We start from the raw sequence: 16,972 nt of genomic DNA, 5'->3' as shown, positions 1-16,972 counted from the left end.
TAGCTGGCCGTGTGTACAGCGTACATATATCGAGTTTTTCCCCAGACTCTCAAATTCGAGGATAAATTACTCGCGTGCTTACACCAAAAGCATCCTCTTCATTTCGATAAAATATTCCACCGAAATGATACTGAAACACTTCAAGCATGTCGATGTGCTTGAAAATTTCGCGAATTTAGTAAATTTCTATACCTTCCCTCTTTTATTATTGCGAAAGTAGATAGCTTTATTTTATTTGTAATTTTGTAATTATTTTCAGTTTATAATTGTATATTATGTATACTATTAGTCGTCTGTATTACGAGAATTTTTTAGATGAATGAACCAACAAGTCCAGCATATTTAACGTGATAATAAATAGAAAATATATATAGTAAATTTGTAAAAAGTATTATAAATTTTTGGAAATCAAGAATTTTGTTTCAGGAAGGATAGGCTGTAAATGTTTGCAAATTTGTGTGTATAGTATTTTTCTTCTGTTCTTCATTTTTAAATGCTGATATTAATAAATAATAAAAAATTTCACATAATGCCTTTCATAATATCAATATCGCTAATAATATTACTTATCATTTTGTAATAATATTATTGTAAGGGAATAATAGTTAGGATAATATAAACTACACATTACAAAGCTTGCGACCATATTTCATGACAAAAGCACATGTTTAGCATTTTTGTTCCCATTAATATCGAACGGCTAAATAATGTAGGAACTAAGTAGGGTAGCTCATTACGCTGACGTACATTCAATATTTGTGCATCGATAATGAATAAATAATTCTTGCGTTCTTTTGTCTTCTTTTACTCTATTTTATAAAGTTCCACAATATAAAGACAGATATTATATGAATATTACTTGTTCGTATACAATATTGTAGGAAATAAAAATTGGACCCTCGACGAACGTATTAAAGATGCAAAAATGCATGCAGATATGTAAAATATTCAAGTATGGTGCTTGTTATAACATTTGGATAATGAAACTAATCTCTACCTTGGTCCTACTCTTTCAACCGTATTCATAAAAATATGGAGTTGCATAAATATTCGCAGTGTAGCTATAATAAATACAATGGTATGCCAATATCTTTTGTACGTGCCGCCGAACTCGCTTATATCAACGAGCATGAAATGTTGAAATCCAGTGATGCATACGCATACCGGGCCACTATAACAATGATTTTTGCGATAAAAATGCCAAGCCACGTGATAAATATAAATAAAGGGTGGCGAGCATGAGAATATCGTGTTGCGGTTTGTAAGATTATCTTAAATTAAACTGTACGTTTTACACGGTGGCCAGTTTAATTACGGTTATAATCTCGTTTTATCCTGTTGTTAAATGTCCCTGATGTATTGATTAGTTGTTACTCTACTCTTAAAACATTTCAGTTCACAGTTTGTATTTAATTGTGATATTTCAACTTCTCGTGCTTCAACGAAAATTTGTTACTACGTTCTGAAATTTGTCATTAACAATTGTTAGTTTTGTTATTAAGTTTTTCATCGATGATTTCAAACAAATTTTAAAAATTTGTTAGCTTTAGTATTAGATTTTCCATTGATAAAAGTTGAAATTAGTATTCGGAAAAAATTATTGTTTACTAGTGTTACATGCTCAACGTATTAGGGTACCATGTAATTGGGATTACTATCGAACAGGGTGTGATTGTACATGAAAAAATTTGAGAAACCAAAATAAAATTTCTTATATATCATATACTCATACTACAGTGGAATAAACCATCGATCGTTATTCATTATAAATGCAATAATAAGCATGTTTACCAACAGTGGTTTAATCAGATAAATTCATATTGTGAAAAACAGTAGGATGCATTTGTACGGTTCATATAAAAATAATTCCAGCATTGATGTTTATTTATTTGTCATCAGTGATTATTGAGTCCGGTAATTTCACTCTTATGACCATTGCGTGCTATATTCTAGAAGTTGCCTACGATATATCATATCGCGCTATCTTATATCTACGCCCTTACACATGTAAATTTTTTTAGAGGTACTATGATATATTGGGTCATCCCACAAGTAATGCAGTTTTTCTAAGAGTTCAGTTTAAAACAATGGGAATTGTTACTATCGAAGTTTTAAGAAGTAGGAATTAAAAACTTAATAGGGGCATAAGGTATTGAATTATAAAAAGTACGGAAATATTTATCACTGATCGATTGTAAGCAGCTAATTTATTATTTACAATGCCCGCCGAGAAAATTATGTGCGTTACATATATACTCGTATATCGAATAATGCTGACTGCACTCGACTGTCTGTGGAAATTCGTATCTTAAAATCTTACATGTGTAAGCACGTGTGTCATTGTCTTGAAAATATCTCGATATTAGGAATATACAATAAAAAAATGTAGATTCATATTTAGAAATTTAAGCGATCTTCATAAGATATTTGAGCATCATCACAAAATTAGACTTGTAGACTAAGAATATTTATGCAAATATACATTTTTATGAACACAATTAATAAATTTGTTTCACGTTTCATCTAGTAAATACCGTAATAAGTAGGTATTCTGTATGTTTTATACATTCTTATATCATGTTATATGTATATGTGATTGTAACATACATTCGTCCTCTTTTTATATTTGTTACAATATATGCAATACATGTATAGAAACGGAATGAATTTATGTTACAATACCCTGTCCTGTACATTTTTGTACTTTTAAATTTCCCATGTATGCGTAATAATCCGCAGTCTAACGATCTGTGTCCTTTCATACAGCTCTCATCTACAGCTCTCATCTGAAACATTTTTCCATATCCCTCATATTTCTCGAGATATTCAATTGTTTTCAGTTCTCAGTTAAACCGGACACATTGTATATCGATTTCAATGTACAAGATTTGCTGTCGTTATGTTCTTGGTCATCGAGTCCCGTGAGACCGATGTCGTCGTACTAGATCTGCTAATCTAGCAATCTAGGTGTGTATTAGATCTACCGATTCCAACATTTACACTGTCGTGTTCTACGATGTCGGATGTATTGAGTTTCAATGTTGAAACTATCATTGCTGCTCTAGGTACTGATTTCGTGAACAGATTTCTGTGTAATTGTTACACCATTCTGTTGAAGCTATTTTGATGGTCCTTTTATAATATGGACTTTCATAATCTCAAAAAGTATTATATTAAGTTCCTTATAACAGCATAATATACGTAAAATATCGTTTTATGACAAAATAATAATAATGAATTGACTTGTATAACTGTGATTCTTAATCTATTAACTAGTATATCTCAGTCTAAATAATTGAAATTGCAATTAAAGACCCAATTAAATTCAGGTTACCTTTAAATCATTGACAATTATTTCATCGACATTGTCCTTTGTTGACGATTATTATACTTCATTCATTATGCTTCATTCTTCATTATTATACTTCATCACCATATGTTATCGTAGATTATGTATTCTTATCTACACATGCAATGTGCATAAAAAATAAGAAAGTAAAATAATTATTGTCGGTAACATGTCGATGACATGATCACGTTGAAAGCGTTGTCGATAAAATGATTATTGGTGATTTGAAGGCAGACATTCAATTCTGTTGCAGGTAACTAAAATTAAAGTTCAAGTTAAATTCTATTAGAAAACAATCTGTCTTTGTCAAGATAAATTATAATCCAGATTACGAATATTACGAATCGACATGGAGTTAATTTGAACTTCTTAATTCAAAGCTCTTCGCTAGAAAATCAGTCTATTTTATAACATGATATTTTTATTTGTTCGCAGGCAATACTTATCGCCCTGGTGCTTGGCAGCATCATAGTCGGGACTGTGATTGGAAACATTTTGGTCTGCGTTGCCGTGTTCCTCGTTAGGAAGCTGCGAAGGCCTTGCAACTATCTGTTGGTTAGCCTTGCAGTTAGCGATCTCTGCGTCGCTCTTCTGGTAATGCCGATGGCGTTGCTCTACGAGATCTCCGGTAATTGGTCCTTCGGTGCAATTATGTGCGACCTTTGGGTTAGCTTCGACGTGCTCAGTTGCACGGCCAGCATCCTGAACCTCTGCATGATCTCCGTGGACCGGTGAGTAGCCTCCGTGACCAGAAATTTCGTAGGAAATTGAGTTTTGCGATTGATCGAGTCTCGTGAAATTGAATTACACCATGTAATTGAAGAATCAAATTTGGGATTGTTGTAATTGATAGGGTTATAGGGGCGTTTCATGTAGTTATAACAAAGAAGAAGTAAAAGACATCGTATGATTGTTACAGTTGCTTTAGTCGACTGATAATACATGTCAATGATTATTATACATTCTGTGAGAATTTTTATTAGTTGCTTGATTTATTTAAACTTTAAATATTTTAAGGGACATTTGGATGATTTTAAAGGCTATATTAAAATTAAATCCATTTTCTTTCCTCAAAAAATATGAAATCGTCGTCGATTATTTAATTCATAATATAATCACATTGTAGACGTCCAATATCATAAAGAGAATGTTCGAAAGTAGGACATCAGAAGTACGACGTTCTTCGTGACAGGTAGAATATATTAATATCGCGAATGAAAAGCTCTTAGTCATCTACAAAATTTCAATCTCATATTTCTTTCATATATATATATATATGATTAATAATAAATAATAAATAATAAATTAATTTCAGTTAACAAGTTTCTAAATACATCTATCGCTTGCTGAATATGTAATACATATTTTTCAACTTCATGTTCGCTAATTTTATTTCCATTTAAGCTGATAATTTATATATATATAATTACTAATATTCACATTATAATCGATATTTCAGATTTTCTTAAATTACGAATCTTAATTCAACAAGAAGAAATAGATGTTTTTGTTTTACGACTTTTAGTTTCATACGGGATGCAATAAAAATAGCAAATCTATTCGATCACATAAACGATCGCTACGAAGAACGGACTAAACTAGACCATGACTTCTGATTCCACGTATTACATTCTAACGCACGCTTTCATCGAACGAGAAATATAGAGAATAATCTAGCAACCCCGTGACACGTATTTTCTTTACACTTTGTACAAGTTGTCATACGAACTTGTAACAAGAGATATGTAATTCAGAGAAACCACCTAAAGAAGATGAGGGAAGGGACACGAGAACAAAACGTTCCATGAACAGTAGAATGGGGTTTAGTTTATTTAACCCCTTTACGTTTGTACCCGTGTGAAGTATTGACACAACCAACTATCTAAAATACACAAGCCCGTGTGAGACACGGGCACACCCAACCAATCATCTTCCGTACATTCTTGCTACTGATAATCACGTTTTTGTATTTATAAAAACATTTTATGAGATTAAAAATAAGCGTAAATAGTTTCAAATGTCGATTGATTAGCATGATGGAGTGAGACGCGTAAAAAAATACTACAGAAATTTGTATCTCGCTTTTAAATCGTCAATTTTGAAGTAATCTTTATACTAGCAAAATTAAGAATCACAAACGGAATAAAACATTGAGAATCCAGTCAAAATCTAGTTTCCTTTCATTCATTATAATCTCTTCCTATATTCGCTTATTTATGGAAGCATTTGTTTTCTTTCATTTTTCGCCTTATCGTTTTATATTTAAAGACGTAAGGTATAGCATTAGAATTACAAAAAAAAAAAAAAATATATATTATATACGTAGATAAAAAGCAACTCTGCTAAAACAAAAATTGTGCATTTTTGTCTAGTTAGATAAAAAAAAAATTGTAAGTTAAGGGATTACATAATTAGACGGTGTTTCCGTATTATATTAACCGGAAAATATATGAATACAGATTTTCGTGTTGCTATTGCAGGTTCTGTGCCATAACGAAGCCGCTGAAATACGGGGTGAAAAGAACACCGCGACGAATGATCGTTTACGTCAGCCTTGTTTGGTTGGGAGCGGCCTGTATCAGTTTGCCACCATTGTTGATTATGGGAAACGAGCATACTTACTCCGAGAGTGGGCCGTCTCATTGCGTTGTTTGCCAGAATTTCTTCTATCAAATTTACGCTACGCTTGGGAGCTTCTACATACCTCTGCTCGTGATGATTCAAGTAAGATATTGTTGAATCTATAGAGACTACAAAAAGTATCGAGACATGCTCTTATTCTCCATTTCATTTGCATAGTATCACATTCGTGTAGTCATATAAAATTATTACGAGATGATATGAAATTTAATACTTAATTAATTAACACGTATATTGATTAATTGTTGTGCCAATAATTTTTGTAGTCTTACTGTATGTACCTTTTCATTAATAAGTATCGAAATACGTGCTCGTTTAGTACGAAATATGATAATCGATTCACGTTGTCATGAAACGATTAATCATAATTTTGGATTGTTTGGACATAAAATAGAGTACACATTCTAAATGTAGAAATTACTTGCGAGAGTTATAGAAAAATAATGAATTAACAATTGAACGTTGATCTCACGATTTTCTGCTTCAAAACTCATTCAAAAATGAAAAATAATGGGAATTAGATGGGACTTGGGCCAACTGTTATAATGCAGATTTAATTTTTGAAATTTTTAATAAAGGATACTAATGTAATGAAAACTATTCACTGCATACTATATAGTAAACAATGAGATTTTTTTAGTGAATGCTTAAAATGTTGATATTCAAATGGCACACTCTCATTGAGGAAAATCTCTACACTTACAAAACGCAAGGTACTGTAAAATTTTACTCGGTCGTAGGTTTTAAAGTGTTCTTAATTACGAGTTTAGAATAGATTCGCTGGAACTCGAAAAGTTCGTTCTTAAATTCGAATTTAAGAGTCCTCCGATTCTGAGCACGAGGCGTTCTAATTTCAATTATTCTCCGAGAAAACTAGAAAGCTTCGGAGCATTAAAACAATTATTTACAAAAGATTTAAATTACCTACTGAACTTGATTCTATCGTATTCTCAGATTATTCTTTCTTTCATTACCGAATAAGTTAATGGAGAGAGTAACAAGTGTGCTAATGGTTAGTAATAATTATTAGGTGGCTTCAGTAATTTATTATTGATTTTTTACTTTAAACAATAAGGAACGAGTTAATAGTTAATAAGGATTATTAAGAAGTCTTGCTAATTATTTTAAGCTTCAGAGATATTCCCACTTCTAAGCGACGTAATAAGTTATTGAGCTTTATTAAATTAATTCAGACGTCGACGATGTATAGAGATTAGAGAGTCATTGGGACTTGATGATATATCGGCTGACAACGAAGTTAGTTATTTCGATCTAATGAAGCTTGATTAATGTGTTAGAAAGTGTGTTACGTTACCAAGTGGATTGTCTACAGAGCAGCGCGAGTGATGATTATAATTTCTAACTTGCGCTAACTCTAAATCGATCGAGCTGCTCATAAATCAACCCTTCCATCCTCTGTTAGAAACTATTAAAACTTGGTAACTTGTAATACTTTCTTGGTAAAAGAAGCAAGCAGAAATTATTATTAGAGATATATATTCGCTATAAATTTTATATATCTATATTTTATATATTTGTTATTTTCTTTGTTAAAGAATAAGCATTAAGGAATTTTATAATTCATAAAGTATTTTATAAATCATAAAATACTTTATAATTTAAGTTTAATATTTTATAAATTGTCAGAATTGTCTTTTAGTATCAAAGATCAATGGTTAAAAATTCTTCTTTAAATTGAATTCCTCGCTATATTATACTAACTTCAATTAGGATATTTAATTCTTGTTGGTCAGTTTGACAATTTCATTTGCAAGAATACAAATAATTAAACGTAAAATGTCGCGTTTGCAATTATAGTTTCATTAATTCTTCAAGTAAAATAGGCACTATTTAATTTGCAAAATGTCAAACATTTGAAAGATAATACTGTTTGGTTTTTAATTAGTTTACCATTAATAATTTCCCTGAAAGGGAAACTGAACTTTTCATTATGGCGTGAATTACGCAATTATTCAGCGCCATAAAATAGGTCCCCTAGCGTTTTCTCGAGAAACACTTTGCTTGTCGATCGTAATCACGATGTTTCGTTGAATTAATTGAAATTACCATCGACTGTATCACGTAATTCATAGTTGTATCGGTTTTACATTTATATCTATCATAATTCTTCGCTTCTTAATTACAATCTCAGTTTAATTAACTCGTAGACAGTAAATGTTGTAGTAATTGATTTTCTTGGGTGGACAAAATTCATAATAGAATATAGAATATTAAATCAACGAAATATGCTATAAAGAAATTGGTGAAGCTTTTTTCTCTTATTATTAAGTTGTAACACATGCAATATCCGATTTTTAACAATTCATTGTATTTTATGGCAAATCTCACTGAATTTTGAAAACAATAAGATTATGCATCTACATAAAAAATAAAATATTAAATCATGGGAAGAGAAAATCTTACAAAATATAATTTTTAATACATGACAGTATAAAACTTTAAACATACATGTATTAATCTATACATCTATATTTCAATTCGTGTATCTTTTAACGCACGAATATTCGAGTATAAAAATACATTTACTGAAGCAATTTATGGGACGAAAATATTATTTTACAAATTTCTGTGTTGTAAATACGAGAAACAAATTCCAGCACAATAGTTACATAATTCTTAATGAAAGATTTAACATAGTAAGAATAAAATTGGTTACATTCTAGCTAATAGAAGAAATCAAATGTCGAAAAGAAATTATTTTTTACTAACTATTTTAGAAAATATAAATATTTTAGATTTTTTATATCAGAACGAAAAATTAATTGAATAAATAGTAAATAAAAGGAGGTGTGTTGAAATTTGTTACTGATGTATTGTTTCGCATATATGTAAATTCTGGATACTACAAATTATACAGATTGCAGTCCAAATACATTTAATCTACAGATACACGCCTACACACGTATCGATGTTTGTAGAGATTAGTTCAAAATCCAGTAAATCCTGGTAGTAGAACGCATTGTATCTCGCCCGTGTTACAACTAACAGCCAGCCATTGCGTGAAACAAATAAAACTTTGGTCAATAAAATCTCCACGAATTCAAGAATTCTAAACATGTACGTAAATCTTTCGTTTCATTCGCCGCTTCAATGGACCACAGAATTCAGCAAAAGAAACATTTTGGTGCGTTTAGAACAAACGAGAGAATACTTGCTCCTCCTCCACTTTAGCAAAATTAAAAGTTGAAATTGTAAAAGAGCATTCGTTCGCCATTTGACGATTGCTGGCCAAATCGAAAATCAGGTATCTGAGAATCCTCAATGCCAGGGATTTTCAACCTTCTTCGTCTCGTGGCATACATAAGCTGATGACTAAAATTCTGCGGCACACCAAAAGATGTATCATACATATTTGATTATCTTTATTTGGTAATCTAAGGGAAAAGAAGTCAGTGTCTTTGACTAAGTAATCAGGTATTTCATTATTGTTTTAAACATTCTTGCTGCATACCGATTGAAAATCGCGGCTCTGTATCTTTACAATAAACGCGAGCGAATGTTCGATTTCCTATTCGCTGAACAATCGTCAAACAGCAAAAGAATGCTCGTTTATACTTTCGTTTTGATAAATATGAGTGAAGTGGAGGAAGAACGGACATTCTCTCGCTTGCACTGAACGAACCATTATACTACAGTGCCGCAAATATAAAACAGCCGAGCGAATTTCTATCAAAGCTTGTAGATAGCCGTTAACGTTTCGATTTTTTGTCGATCGCGTATTGATCTTCGGTGGTTAAGAATGAGAACTGACTTTCGACGGTTCCGTTGTCACGATTGATTGGATGCTTGGCGTGTGGCAAGCAAGCTCCGTGGAAATAATTGGTGGGAACACGAGCGTAACAGCTACGGAACATAAACGATCGTGCATATCATCGCGATCGTGGTGCCGAGCGTTAACGTGAATTGACATAATAGCAGTTAAATAATTGCCACACTGAGAAAGCATCGTTACTGTTTGCCGCGCATGCGACAGTTTTATTGCTATCCACTACTTTAATTAATGCAATAGAATGCGACGCTGTGGTGTTTGTCACGAATAAAACGACAATATATGTTACGCGGAGGTAATTTGTTTGAAAAAGGCACGCATTGTAGAATTCCTCGCTTGATTGATATACAAAACTACCGTAAATGATGTCGTGGTAGATTTTCCTGTGATCAACAATTTTTTTAACCTTGTTGGGTACCGTGGTCTACCTCTCAGTTGATATTGATTATGTCAACATTGTTGTTATGTATTGAAACTCGAGGTTTCAATATTTTTAGTTGTAGCGATGGATTTTTGAGGTTGAAGATTTAAGTATACCAATTCCCGATATTAGTTATTAACTTAGGTAAATTTTGTTGGTTATTCAACTTGAATTATTTGTGGCTTCGAGTGCAATACATCTTGTATATGAATATGAATTTTCATTATTAAGCCGAGTTTTTCAATTACGCGAAATCTCCAATTACTCTATTATTAATTCAGACAATAGGAATTCTATCGTACCTTACATTCACGTGGCAGACCATTCAGACGATCCATATCTGTTCCAGGTATATTACAAGATATTCTGTGCGGCGCGCAGAATAGTTCTCGAAGAACGGAGAGCGCAAAGCCACTTGGAGGCGCACTGCTACCTCGACATAGAGCCGACGGTGCAGCAACATCAGCCAGCAGCTGTGAATCGTCAATTAAATACCGACGTGCAGACCAGCCATGGAAGTCCGCCCACGAAGCAGCACCGAAGTTCGAGCGCCTCGACGACGGTAAGTAGACCAATTGATTCTAGTTGATAGATCGCATCTTGTTCTTCTCCTATTTGCGGCCACGCCACGACCGTTGACTGAGTCATTTACCCGACCAATTCGCCTTCGAACCCTCGATGACGAATTCAATCCATAGATTCGTCGTACGCTTACGCACGAATCGTTCCATATTCGAACAGAATCGGGAATTACATTCTATTAAAAACCGTTGATATTTAACTTGTTAACTGGGCCGTCTCATGAAGTTTATGACTAATAAAAATTAATTTTCAAATTAATTTTAATATTTGTAAACGTAAATACGATGTGATTTATATGTAACAAAAATGATATGATACAGGAAACATATAAGATCCGTAAAAAAGTATTGTAGAATAGAAGATCTATAAGGAAATTATATTCGAAAGATTGAGAATTCAAATGTCGAGTGAATTCAATCTTCGTCGATTAACAAGTTGAGAAAACACCAGTTCAACATGAAATATTTGTAAAAGTAATGAAACGCGCAAACCTTGAAAAGTGATAATTAATAATAGTGTGAGTTAAAATTTTTGATAATTCATGTTCGATCATATATTTCAGTTTTTAAAAGTATCGGTTCATTAGTTATCTAGTTGATATTTATTATCTGAGAAATTTACTGAGAAATCACTGTATTTAATTAGTGATTTAAAGATAGATATAGTTGTATAGGTTCAGAAATTCTAAAAATACAATGATCAAAGAAATTGTATATTTCGAGAAACTTTTCATATTCTATAAGAAATCAGATTCATGAAAGCTCTTCGATTGCGCAATTCACTATAAAATCTTATCTTTGCTCTCACGATTTTCAAAGTATCAAAAATGGCTGTGGTTATCTCGCTTCTCTTCCCGCTGTTCTTTCTACATATCGCGACCTTAAAATTTCATCATTTCCTATGGAAAAGAGTATTGTGACGTGTTCCACGATAGCGATTACGCGGTCATCGGAACGCGCGCGAGCGTAATAACTAGGGAAAACGCGCACAATTTCGTCGAGCTTTCAGCCGGAATATCGCACGTGTCGAAAAACAAAAGGTCGAATTTCTGACAGAAACAGCCGAGTAACAATCGCACACGCGCACTCGACGATTTAATGAGCGACGATTTTGCGATCGTCCGCCGCAAATTAGGTAGGCAAACTTTCCGCGCGAATCCGTACCAATACGCGTCGGCAAGCAAAACATCGTGGATAAATTGTCCGCATTTCACGTTGAAACTGTTTAACAAACGTGATTTCGTAGTTGTCGAGTTTATACACCGGCCACGAAACGTCAATGCAGACCTCCATGAGAATCTGATTCTAGTTAGTGAATCGAGAGAGAATTGGGAATGTCGCGAAATTGTTTCCTCTCAGTCGAGAATTGCCATCGTATCATTGTTTCAGTAGATACGTGTTGTCAATAATCGAAAGTGATGAAAATACAAGATCGATATTTAAGAAGAGATTGAAAGATCTTTTTTAGCGTTTTAGGAAGGTTTCATCATAATTGGGTGTTCGTGCATCTATGGAAAATTAAATCGCGCTATGATCCCCAAATTTTCATGTTTTAATAAACAAAGAAGATTTTGAATATTTTAAGAAAATGTTTAATATAACATTAAAATGAGAAATTATGCATATCAATAATAATCTTTTGATATTTTGTTTGAATTTTATATATTTTTTGGTATCAAAAAAATATAATTGAAATAGCAGGAAGAAGTAATAAATAATTTGTATATCTTTCATATCTCAAATTTAGATCATATTAATATTTTGACATGTAAATGAATTCAATTTCTATTTTTCAATCTTTTTTCATTAAGGATGAAAAGTATTCACAAACAGAATTTATATGTAATGTTGTAATCATGATATGACGAGTTTCATGAAGTTAAACTATTAAATTTCAGTCAAGGTTAAGTATTACAAATTGTGCTCAAACTTTCTTGTCCACGTGTCATGAATGCAACTTTACGTTATATCATAGATAAATGGTAACTGCCATACTTTAGCATAAGATTATATCAAACGAACAGCTACAACGTTGATGTAACATTACGCAAAATATGCTGTAGACATAGATTTCCTGTAATGTGTAATAAGCAGTTGTAAAATGAAATTTTAAATAGAAATTCTACTAATATTTTTCGAATGAGTGTTATTCAATATTTTCTCAAACATTATATTAGATTTATATTTTATGTAAGCAAAAATTAAAAATCAAATATTACTGTAGAAAAAACGCTGAGAAAGGAAGACAGAAGATAAAATATTATTACAGCTTTCGAAGAACGTTATAAAAAGGTTTTATAACAATGATATATTTTAGAATAAAATTATTTAAGTGGGATTTTCTTTGTAAAATAAAGCTATAACGAAAAATGTGAAATTGTTGATAGAAATGTTGATAGACTTGTTTCCTTTCGAAGATCAAAAACGATCGAACTTTTTGCTCTACTCAATACAATATTCAATATTCTCTTTCATACACATACAAATGCAAACTATAATACCTTTAGGATATGTATAGTACGTTCTACAATATCGTATTTCAAGAACAACGTCAGCAAACACTTAATCTTCTTACATCGCATAATCTATTGACAATTTCAAAGGATTTTCGTCACTATATACGAAGAAGCTTGCCGAGGATTAGAATTTTAGCCGGCGCTGTTAAACCTTCTTCGCATATTTGTTTTAATATACGAAACGCGAAGCAATAACTTCATTCGTCTCGAATATTTCTATTATTTTTGGAGATATAAAAAATCTTTTTCTTTTCTCGAATCCGTCATTTCTTTCTTGCTTTGAAATTTTTATTTAACGCATTTATCTATACGAGACAAAGGGAAATTGCGAAGGAAAAACATTTTTGGAATTTTTGTTTATACGAGACAAAGAGAAATTGCAACGGGAAAATATCTTTAGTATTTTTATTTATACGGGACTGTGATTATTCTTTTCAGGGCAATGGGTCTGTTTGAGATCTTACACTGTTGTCTTGAAAAGCTTCTCCATTATTATTCGTACACCGAATGTCGTTTAGTATATTATATCTTGTATTCTACGACCATATGATTCGATAATCCTTACACTATTCAAAGATTTCAAGGTCACCTCTATCAGAGGTTGGCGATTATTGTTTACCAAACTATTTATTATAGTATATGCTATCTATCCTCTTATGGCCTTATCGTGTTATAATCTTATAGTCTTATACTTTATAATCTAATGATCTTATAGTCTTGTAATCTTATAATTTACGATCTTGTAATCCTATATAACCGTGCAATCTTTGGAGATTTGAGAGTTATCACATTGTCAGTTACAAGTCAGTAAATTATTATCTGTCAAATGATCAATTTCTGCTGTATATAATCTTATAAACTTGTTTATGAAATTTTGAAAAACAATCTTAAAATATCCAAGAAAGAATTGTCTACCTATAAGAAAATTATTACCGCTACCGAATGATTTGGATTAAAAAAGAATATAATTTTAGATATGAATTCTTATTGCTTCAGTAACTTTTCTAATTTGTACTGCTTTTCTATCTGTTATGCCAGAAAAATCTTTGTATAATACATATAATATGTTCATAAAAATTGTTTACTTATATTGAGTGTATAAATGCAATACTTTTGTGAGTCATTGTATTTTTGATCGGCAGTATACATAAAAATGAGTTTCATGAAAAAGGGCGATCCATGTATCATAAAATATATTCAAACTTGAAATCACCCAAGCTTTACGATCCTTTACTCTCTTTCTCCATTATAAATAGTTATTATTAAATTATCGAAAATAACTTTCGTGGACGAAATTTACGCTTTTAGAATCTATATCTTAAAAAATAACGAGAATATTCCAGATTATTCAAGATGAAATTATGGCATCACCCTGTATAACATCATAGACGTAGTTAGAGTAACGAAGTTATGCGACCGACAACTGCAAAATTATTTCCTGTATCATCATGGGACGGGAGTCACGTGCACGTATCGTGATGTGCACGAGATTTTCTGACAAATGGCCTTAAACGTTTATCTTAACAAAGACAAGAATAAGAAGGAAGAGCGAGTCACTATCAGACGCAGACTTGTTAAAAATATTGACGATTCTGATGCACAGAGTAAACGTAAAGATAACAAAAAAGAAAAGAAGATCAAACAGTAGAAACTCTTAATGATCTTTGAGAGGGTAAGAAATTTTTCTTCTGCGCTATTGATTTTTCCTTACGGTATAATGAAGATTTCATGGGAGAAATATAATGAAGTTGAAACAAGAACAGTCTGTTATATAAATCCACGAAATTCTGCAAAAGTATGAATTGTATATTTATTTCTTTAACTATTAATATTTTCGGAATAGTTAGGATAGTGGAAAAATGTATATTTAAGTCGAAACAATTTTTAATAATATAAGATTGAATTTTTATATCATTTTCGTGTACAAATCAAGAAATACGTTAACTTCCAGCCAGATAGTAATTTATTTGCTACTGAATACAATTAATATTTCATCTATTGATAGTTGTTGAACAAAAATTCAAACAACTTAATTTTCTAATTTCTTCTTTGAAATTCTTTCTGGAATGAATCAAAGTTTGCTTCGTTTCGCTAACGCGAGTATAAAAATATATTCCTTTAATAAGTCATTCCTAGGAAGATAATATTGCTCGATATGCTTCGTTGCTTTATATAGTAATTCCTCCATCGACAAGATGAACCGAATCAGTTCAATGATGAATTTACAGAATTAAACAAAACATCGGTTGGCAAGTTTAATTAATTCTTGATGTATAACGTATTATTCTATTTATTTGTTCGTGCACACCATTGAACGCTAGTGTGACAAGAGTTGATGAGAAATTTACAAAATTAAATAAAGCTCCGACTTTAATGTCTGATGTATACGGCATTGTTCTACTTATTTATTCATGCACACCATTGAACACCATTATTCTACTTATTTATTCGAGCATGTTTATCGTGATTCGCAGTCAGAATTTTAATTGGTATTACAATATCATAACAACCATTTCATTCTTTACGTTTGTTTCCAATACGAATTTTTAGAGCTTGGTTTTTTCGTATCCAGTTTCAATTCTCTTTTCGAGAACCTTCGTACATATTTTCCATTCAGTTGTTGTTCGTAAGGATAAGAATCAGAAATAAAATACAATTATACGATTCGTAATGAAATCTTCATTGTTATTGCTCTATCTATATATTGGCTTCCTATCGTCGGGGATCTAAGTGACGACTTCTTGCAGAATCATTGCTACAGTCGTTTTCTACATAAAGCGGAAATGGAATATCAAAAGATAGGAAAGAAAGTACAACATGATCGTTTAGAAAGTACTTATGCGACTCAATATTATTCTATTTGATACAAATACTTCCCTTATACTTCCATAACCTTGATATTCGTAGAAGCTTTTTTAAAAAATAGAAGGAAGATCAAAGATTCTCTATATCTTCGTGATATCTGAAATTTGAGAGATCTTTTTATCCTTCCCCTACTCCAAAAATTTGTATTTTAAAAAGTTTTTAAAGTCTTTCTATATTTTCTCACAAGTAAATCAATATATTTATTATTAAAATTTATAATGTTTCTTCCGACAATTCATCATCTCAGTCACACTGTATTTTATATTATGTCTTCGTTTAACCGTAGCATTTTTCTAGCTCAGACAATGATCCAATATTGGATTGGATACAGTATTGAATATTGTTAATGTATATTATTATTGACACAAAATAGAATATTCATTTCTACTATAAAATACAAATCTTTCTTCCCTTCCTTTATTATATTAACAGCCAGAAAGTTTAACTCAACAATGAAAAAACAAATAAGGTACAAATAGTAAAATGTTACAGTCACAATATCAGTATTCTATAAGTGACTTTCTTAAAAGTTGGAGTCTAAAATACTCTCATAAAAAAGAAGTACTTTGTGTATGTTGAAAGTTATATAAAATATACGATTTTTGTCAAAACCCCTTGTTATACTTGTCCAAAGTAAAATTGGGAAATGCAAATAAGTAAGAAACTAACAAGATGCTGACACAAAGATGCCGGTGGCTCGTTATGCTTACACTCTTCGTTCGTCGATGGAACAGGCCATGAATTCCTTTTTCGAAGCGCCCAGAAAAATGCGGAAAATTCACGCGGAGATGTCGGAACAGCTGTGACACT

At 31.6% G+C, this 16,972-nt stretch overlaps 1 protein-coding gene across 1 annotated transcript in view; it reads left to right on the top strand.

The window, feature by feature from the left end:
• Window positions 1–16,972, top strand: part of 5-ht7 (5-hydroxytryptamine receptor 7) — a 245,595-nt gene that overhangs the window by 80,131 nt on the left and 148,492 nt on the right. Inside the window, exons 3-5 of the mRNA XM_072006444.1 lie at window positions 3,785–4,080; window positions 5,830–6,073; window positions 10,550–10,762. Coding sequence (XP_071862545.1) covers window positions 3,785–4,080; window positions 5,830–6,073; window positions 10,550–10,762 — 753 coding nt within the window. The remainder of the gene's footprint in view (window positions 1–3,784; window positions 4,081–5,829; window positions 6,074–10,549; window positions 10,763–16,972) is intronic.

This window comes from Bombus fervidus, chromosome 1 (genome assembly GCF_041682495.2).
Source record: "Bombus fervidus isolate BK054 chromosome 1, iyBomFerv1, whole genome shotgun sequence".
Taxonomy (NCBI): domain Eukaryota; kingdom Metazoa; phylum Arthropoda; class Insecta; order Hymenoptera; family Apidae; genus Bombus; species Bombus fervidus.
This window is presented reverse-complemented; position numbering and strand designations above follow the sequence as displayed.